The 9,013-nt window shown below is 33.9% G+C and overlaps 1 protein-coding gene across 1 annotated transcript; it reads right to left on the bottom strand.

Moving 5' to 3' along the window:
- Nucleotides 1-1,427: 1,427 nt before the first annotated feature.
- Nucleotides 1,428-2,444, bottom strand: LOC113307998 (heavy metal-associated isoprenylated plant protein 45-like). Its single transcript, XM_026556466.1, has 3 exons — nt 2,314-2,444; nt 2,088-2,163; nt 1,428-2,007 (listed from the first exon to the last, which is right to left on the bottom strand). Exons 1-3 carry the CDS (start codon nt 2,362-2,364, stop codon nt 1,685-1,687), a joined length of 450 nt encoding a protein of 149 aa, XP_026412251.1. The 5' UTR covers nt 2,365-2,444; the 3' UTR covers nt 1,428-1,684.
- Between the last annotated feature and the right edge of the window lie 6,569 nt (nt 2,445-9,013).

The following is a 9,013-nucleotide window of genomic DNA, read 5'->3' as shown; positions in this document are numbered from 1 at the left end:
TTCTGTGTGAAAAATGGATCATGACCGCTAGAATTTAGCAACAGTTGCAAGTGTTTCTAAATTGTTGCGATCTTAGTGACGTATATTTTGTTGGTGAAACACATTGGGAACGGGAATTTATCTACTCCCCCTATAAATCACAGAGTGGTGGGGGTGGGGAACCGGATGCGCTAAGTGCGAGCACGCCGCTTGTTTTATCGTTATAGGGACGGTCCATAAGCAAGAGTACGACTATAGTCTATGAGTTCCGTAGTCCCAGCGAATGCATTCGTACTTAGAGCCTAGACTAAAGGTCGTACGCTGTCAAATACGGTTACACATGCCAATATACTGATGTTGAAATACGGCATAAAAGAGAGCATGAGATTCTCAAACTGTCCAAGAGTTAATGGCTGATCATCAAAGAAGAGCACCATGGACCATTTAATGGTTTCATTCATTTCATTATTCCCATATTTGTGTATACATCGTAGAGAACAGCACATATTTTCTGCATTTGGAATATGGTTCTACCTGTAAGTTGTAAGAGGCACCACTTATTTTGTTGGTTAATTGTACCTTTCAAACATCAACTCATATTTTTCCTTTTGTTTTCAGTCAGTGTTAGCTGATGCACGTAAATTTGCAAATACACATGTCACATCATATGCACACATTGGTTTTGTTTCCCACGCAAAGCGAATTAATGCTTGCATATACTTCTTCTTTTAAGCATATTTCAGAACTTCAGATATATAAGCAGATCACTTAAACAAAAAAAAGAACCGAAAATGGATCATTTGTCCAAATATTTTTAAATCACGGTTTAAATGAACGAGTAAAAAATAATTTGAGTGAAATGGCCAAAAAAAAAATAGTAAAGATGAAATTGGTTTCATCCTATCTTAAATTTAAAAAATAGCAAGGATGAAACTGGATACATCCCGTGTAAATTAAAAATAAGAAAAAATATTTGAAAATGGACACGATAAAACTGGTTACAGCCTACCTATTTTTATATTTTTGTCCATTTAAACAATATTAAAATCTAACTGTCCATTTCATTCAGGAATTGTTAATTTTGATCTTTTTAACCAATTTTGTGAAAAAAGAAAAGAAAAAGAAATACAGGCTGTGTTCAAAATATGGATGTCCATGCGTATAGGATAGAAGCATCACAGAAACAAGCTGTTGATATGCTTGCTTGAGGCATGATCTACCGCAAATGGCCTGATCTACTTGAAATAACCGCCTATATTTGTTTAAAAGCTAGCTAGCTAGCACTTGCAATTATCTAGTTCCATCCGAAATGGGTTCTGTTTTGTTGATCATATGAAACACGTCAGACTGCAATTATTGATTAATTAGTGCTTTCGTCGTACCAGAAATAAGTTCGCTTTTGTTCCTCAATATTCCTATAGATTAACAAAAAGCTAAAGCAATCTCGTATTAGTAAGGCTGTTAGCTTTTTCATTCTCTCCGCCAACTTGAAGCAAACATTTGTACACCCTTAAAAGAAACCTTAAACCCACTGTGCACACATATATGCCGAAACTTTGTAATCATATAAAACTGTATACACCACATACTGAAATTATTGAATCCATTTTTAGAGTACTAATGCCGAGTTGCATAATGAACTAAAGAGGCAGTGTCAACTAATAATGGAAGTTGCAGTTGATCACATTAATGTTGATCTTCACTGCTACATAATGGTACACGCATGAACATTCTCATCGCTGAAGTAATGGGCGGTATGATCGTCGATGATAGTAGAAAACGGGAAGTTAGGGAAGTATCCATGAACACTCTCATTATAACCGTGTCGATAGTAATTATACGTGGACGAGAATGTAGAGTCTTCTAAATATTGAGCTGCAAATGGATGATACTCTGCATCATATGGATACGGCCAGAACTCAGCTTTTTTTCCTGTTCGTCTCACCATTTTCAGCACCTGCCTTTGGTCTACGTATCCCGTCACTGTTACTTTTTGATTATCCATATCTATATCTATCTTATCAACCCCTGTAATGTAATTACACTTATCGTATTAATAATAACAAAATTTAAATCGCCATTAAATGTTAAATTCTTGACTTACGTACCTTCTAACTTGGAGATTGCTTTCTTGACCATTCTTTCACATCCTTCGCAGTTCATATGAACAAGAAGCTCTACGGTCTTCAAGATAAGCAACAAGAGAAATGTATTAGTGAACAAAAATCATTACTAGAAAATTGATACAAATTATTAACATCCACTAACAAATGCATATAAGCATATATTCTAGGAAGCCTATGTAGGTTAATTTGTAGCAACTAGTGTACTTACAGACAGAGCATTGGATGATGGCCGCTCTGATTCTTTGAAACATCGAAACATCTCGAATAAGTTTTGGTTGCTTTTGATTACGAAGAACTTGGCTTGTAATGATCTGTCTTCCCCTTGTTTGCATATAATATATAGAGATTATAGAAGGAGCTACTTATATAGGAGGAGGCATAATAGCCAATCGCAACTTGTAAATAAGGGTATTCTTATGAGTAGAAATGGTCCATATCCCATACATTGTGTGAAAATATAAACTTCGTGTCACTTTCCTTGGTATTCTTATCTAAGCAACCGTGTGTGCACAGTAGTACATCAAGATTAAACAAAAACCGTAAGTTACAGAATTATAATCTTAGCCAAAGCTTACAAAATATGGATTTCCACTAATATGCATGGGATGGGAAATACATAATTTCTTATAATTGGCTGTATCGCCCGGTCCCTATTTTAGTTTTATTTAAATGGGCTAGCAACTCATCACGGAAAATGGGTTATTTGTCCAAATATTTTTAAAACATGGTTCAAATGGACGAGTAAAAATTATTATGAGTGAAATGGACATCAAAAAAACAGTAAGGATGAAACTGGATTCATCCTGACTTAAACTTAAAAAATAGCAAGATGAAACTGGATGCATCCTGATGTAAATTAAAAATAAGAAAAAGTATTTGAAAATGGGTAGGATGAAACTGTTTACATCCTGGCTATTTTTACATTTTTGTCCATTTAAACAGTATCAAAATCTAAATGTCCTTTTCACCCAGGAATTGTTGATTTTGGTCTTTTTAACCAATTTTGTGTTCTCATCAATGGTTTTCTTTTTTATCGGTTGAAAGGGTACCTTAACCCAATAAATGCAACCGAAACGAAAAATGGAAACCGACATGGGAGTTGATCACCAAAATGATCGGAAAAAAATTACAATAGCAAGAGTAGACACATACACTTGCTACTCCACGCACTCTCAAATAGGATACTAGAAATTTGAATCCCATAAACAAACTGTCATATTAGTCGTTAAATCTACCATCTTAGTGTTTGATTCGGTCCAAAAATAAGCTTGAATCTTGATATCTCTAATTATGCTTGCTAAATTTCTCTTTTTGTTGTTGAAAATCCTTGCATTCCGTTCCTTCCAAATGCACCACCATATCGTAACCGGAAGATTGTTCCAAATACGGTTGAGCCGCTCATCACCCCAATCATAACTCCAAGTTTGAATAATAGTGGCAATACAAGTATTGTAGTTCGAATGGAAACTACATTCTTTAACAAAGTAAGTCCAAATTCTTTTAGTTCTCCAACAATCATAAAACAAATGAGATCTTGTTTCATCTTCTTCTTCACAAAACCGACAAGACCTATCCACATCCGTACCTCTTCTAGTAAGATTATCGATCGTCATCAACTTATCGTGGGAGAAAAACCATAAAAAGAAATTGACTTTATAAGGATATAACCGACTCCATATAATCTCGTTTGGGAAATTTATATCACCGACTCACTTAAAGCGATAACTCCAATGATTTTAATTTCTTGATCAAATTAGTGTGCCATATTTTGCAAGCGTGAGAAAGGTGCATAATTCCCAAATTCATCATTCATCTTAGTAAAATTTGATCATGGTCTTTTTGTTTTAATTAGTTTATTTATATATTTATGAGTCCTCAAAAATGAAACCAAATACAAGGATAAGCATGGGCTGAGCTAATGGTTGACTAACCCTGGCTGGCCCCCAAAAATCTTGAAAACTGCATAAAGATTGTTCATTTTTTATATTTAGCCCACCAAATATTAATATTTAGCCCATCAAAGTTTCCATATTTCTAAATAATTTTTTTAGCCCCCTTGTTGTTATTTTCTGCCTCCGCCACTGATAAACATGTTTTGGTAGATGGGTTATGGAAGGTGATCTTAATCGACCACGAGTCATGTTAGTCTTCTCCTAAAATAACCAAAGACTCGAGAGTGATAAGGCAGATTAGCAGTTCAAATAGTTGGATCATTGTTAAGGTCGGGTTAGTTTTGCAGTGAAGTTTACCGATCTTCACAGCTTCAAGAACCAAGCCACGAAGCTGCGAAGAGGCGACTGTTTCTTACGGATGTGAACCTGCGAAGGGTCGTGTGCCAAGTGGCTCGATATTTGAGGCACAAAATATGACGAAAAATAACTAGTGTAATTTTTTTGTTTTTGTTTTGAAGAATGCTAGAACGTAAATAAGTGTTTGGCCCATTAATTTTGGTCAGAGCACTAGACTATTTAGAGCTGAAAATTTTAATTAGTATTTAGTCGATTATTCTTTTTCATTACAACCTGTACTCCTATATTCTCCCAAGAAAACAAAATTTTAGTTCATGATTTAAATATGACAGTTAGATAAGGAATTTTTCAATTGTTGAAGTGGTTTACTCCCTACGTTTTTGTGATCACACATATGTTTATTGATCAAATTTCATTAATAAACAAACCTTATTCATACTTATGGTTTCGAAGCATTATATTTTATTTCCTGGTTTTTTTTAATAGGAAAAATAAATTCATTATTTAGAACGGATTACAATCGCGTAGAAAGAAAGCTTGGAAACTATTCCAACCAGATTTCATAGTTTCTAGACCTTCTATAGAACTTTGCCGCAGTATCGGCTTATGCCGTATTGTTTCTTTTTAAGAACTCACTTTTGACAAAACTAAGATCTCTAAGAATGACCTTGCAATCATTTAGGATTGATTTATTATACCAGTACAACTGGTTATTATCTAAATTAAAAGACTCAACAACTAATTTTGCATCACTAATAATGCATATTTTATGTAGACTTCCTTTCTTCACCACCTTGCCGCTTCCAGTAGCACGATGTTCTCTGCCTCCTCCGGATTCCTTGTTATTTCAGGGATGATTTTGCATCCACAATAGTTTCCTACAATGTCACTCATGGTCATTCCAACACCCGAATGAAAAAAATTACTCATTCCGTCCTAAATTAACAGTCTGCTTTGACTTTGTCAAGATATTAAGGAAATCCTATAAAATATCATGATTACCCCTTGACTAGCCTATTTAATGTTAGGTCATTACCAAAACTAAAATTATTAGTGTTAAAAATTCTAAATTGGATAGTATTATTGTTTTAGGAAATATTTTAAGAAATAAAAGCAAACTTATACTGCTTTTATTATGAAATCCACAATTTAAGAATTTTTTTTTCCTCCATTTGATTTTGGTTTCCCGCACTAAAACTTTGGAGCCTTTGGAATTTTTATTTGAGAGGGAAAAAAATTGAAATTGTAGATTATTTCCTCTTTAGATATACTCGACCATGAATTTGGAATTTTGTCATAAATGTTTTTATTTAAAAAAGGAATGACAATTAATACAAAGATATGGAGTAAGGCTTTTTCCTTATATATGATGATTTTGAATTAAGTTTATATTAAAAATGATTTTATGATTATTAAAAATAAAAAATATATTTGATAGTTTAAGGAAAAAGTATGTCTATAAACAGAGCGGACATATAAAAATTGACATACCAAAGTAGAAATTAGGACAGATAAAAAAGGACAGAGGGAGTATTATATAGTGAGGCATAATAATAATAATACAATTTTCAGAGAGATTACTGATCACGTCACTTATATTCTTATCCTCGACTGAGTGACTATTCATAATAGCAGTAGAGTGGACAAAAAAAGAAAACAGTGTCATTAACAAGTTTGATAACAAGTATATATATGATTTGGGGGTGTATGTTTTCCCCTGAAAGACATGAAAATATGTGTCTCTCCGTATCTGCTAGGCAAGTGTACATACACAAGAAACAAAAGGTTTGAGATGTGGAGAGTTTAAACAATAATAAATCAACCTTGCAAATTCAAATTTATGCTATTTACTTGAGATATAACAGCACTAAAAGGGGTTAGAGACCACATAGTCAAGGCGAAAGGGAAATGCAATAGTATATGTTCAGATGTTTCATGTACTAATTGATTACACATCCTGCATTTCAGATCTAGACTGTTAGAATATCTTTCTATAGTAACTTTAGAGGGTAAAATGATTTCATGGAATTTCCATATGAAAAATTGAACCTTAGGAAGCATAGGGAATTTCCGTAGAGCCATATAAGTGGGATTAACATTCTCAGGGTTGTTTATATGATCAAACTGGCCTGAAATTAGCTTATAGCAAGATTTCACTATAAACTCACCATCCTTAGTGTATCGACAGATAATTCTATCCTTTACACTTATAGGAATTCTAGAAGACAATATATTGCTAGCATTACAATGATCAAAGAAAGCATTGACTAAATGAGCATTCCAGCTGTGAGTATCTTTATCTATAAATTTAGCTATAGTCCAGTTAGGTTTACGACTGGAAAAAGCTATTGGTTGCACAACTTTTGGGATCCTCTTGTCTTTGAGAGCTAAAATACTTTCTCTATTTCCAACTTCCCAATAGGAGTTTTCAAGAATAAAATCAATATCGGCACAAATGATTTTCCAAACATAAGAACAGTCATCGTTCTTATTGTAATTCAAGGGGTCACCACTTTTAAAATACTTACACATAAAAATCTTATAATGCAAGGCCTGAGGACTATGAATCAGATTCCAGGCAGTTTTATAGAGATAAGAGATGTTTACATGATTAAGATTTTTAAAACCGAAGCCACCTTGATGTTTGTGGGGAAAAATCTTCGGCCATTACTTTACATACAAACTACCAAGTAAGGATTTTTCCCAATAAAAATCTCTTTGAGATTGTTCCGTTTTTTTAATTACTTTTGGCTGGAATGTTAAAAGTATTTATTTGATAAATTGGAGATGATTTTAACACATGTTGAACCAAAACAGATCTCCCTGATTGGTTCAAATTTTACCTTTCCATTTTGCTACTCTTTTATCATGTTAGTCAGCGGGGTGATTGAAAGTATCCATTTTCAACCTTGAAATAAAGATAGGAATGCCTAAATATTTCTCATATAGAGCAATCTTCTTAACATTAAGAGATATTGAAAAAGCGACGGTATAACAACCACATCCAATATTTCGTTTAGGTAATCTGTATAGACATACTCGAATATAATTCCAAGAGAATCAACTAGACAGTCAGACTCAATCAATGGAAATATATCCAAGAGTTGTATCTCTATTTCACAATGTAGTTAGCAAATCAAACAGATAGAAATCCGCGAGCCTGATTATTATGTGAAACAACTTGAACGGTAACAAATACCAATGTTCAAGTGTCAATCAATTTATATCAACAACCAAAGGTTGGATTATCTAATTGATTGAACTACGCACAACCTGTGATATTTCAATTATATAGAAAATATAATGCGGAAAAGAAATAACACAGACAACAGAAATTTTGTTAACGAGGAAACCGCAAATGTAGAAAAACCCCGGGACCTAGTCCATATTTGAACACCACACTGTATTAAGACGCTACAGACACTAGCCTACTACAAGATAACTTCGGACTGGAATGTAGTTGAGCCCTAACCAATCTCACACTGATTAAGGCACAGTCGCGTTCCTTACGCTTCTGAATCCCAGCAGGATTCGACGCACTTGATTCCCTTAGATGATCTCACCCACAACTAAGAGTTGCTACGACCCAAAGTCAAAGACTTGATAAACAAATCTGTCTCACACTGAAAAGTCTATTGAATAGATAAATCTGTCTCCCACATAAATACCTATGAGTTTTGTTCTATCTTTTGATATATCAAGGTGAACATGAACCAATTGATACACCAGCCTTATATTCCCGAAGAACAACCTAGTAATATCAGTAAACTCACAATAATCTTAATTGTATGGTAGAGAAACAAGATATTGTGGAATCACAAACGATGAGACGAAGATGTTTGTGACTACTCTTTATCTTGCCTATCAGAGATTAAATCACGAGAAAATCTTAGAGAAGATAGTACTCAATACGATATAATAAAGCAAGATAAGAACACGCAACTACATTGAAAATAATTGGGTCTGGCTTCACAATACCAATGAAGTCTCTAAGTCGTTAACCTATAATGGTTTTAGAAAAACCTAGGTTAAAGGAGAATCGACTCTAGTCGCAACTAGTATCACACAGGAGTGTGGGGATTAGGTTTTCCAGTTGCTAGAGTTCTCCCTTATCAAAAGCAGGGTTTGCAATCGATGTTACGTTGGTAACAAAGCATTCAATATTCACCATTAGATGAAAACCTCATTAGACTCAAGCTAATATCTTTCAGCCGTTAGATCAAACTTAGCTTGTTACACGAAAATGAAAAGTTACTTCATTTAAATATGGGTAACCGTACCTAAACGTGTACACCTTGTTGTCTCAACAATAGTTAACCGAAGTTAGACATATGAACACTTTCATATCAACCTTGTTCATCTTAACATAACTAGTTCAAATGACTCAAATGAAACTAGTTATAGAGTTGTTCAATTGTTTATATTCTCATAGAAGTATACAAGAGACAATTGAAGCAAAATTGATTTTGATTTACTCGAATCAATTCATGAACATTATAGCCACCGTTTGCAAAAGATTGCATTCCTTAATTTATAAATGTATGAACGAAGCGATTTTAGAACATAACCCACTTAAATATGCAAACAGGTACGCATGCCTAAGTAGCCAGACTTGGTCTAGCTTCGCCAGTATGCGAACGGGTATGCATACTGTCGTAC

This window comes from Papaver somniferum, chromosome 9 (assembly GCF_003573695.1).
Source record: "Papaver somniferum cultivar HN1 chromosome 9, ASM357369v1, whole genome shotgun sequence".
NCBI classification, from domain to species: Eukaryota; Viridiplantae; Streptophyta; class Magnoliopsida; order Ranunculales; family Papaveraceae; genus Papaver; species Papaver somniferum.
This window is presented reverse-complemented; position numbering and strand designations above follow the sequence as displayed.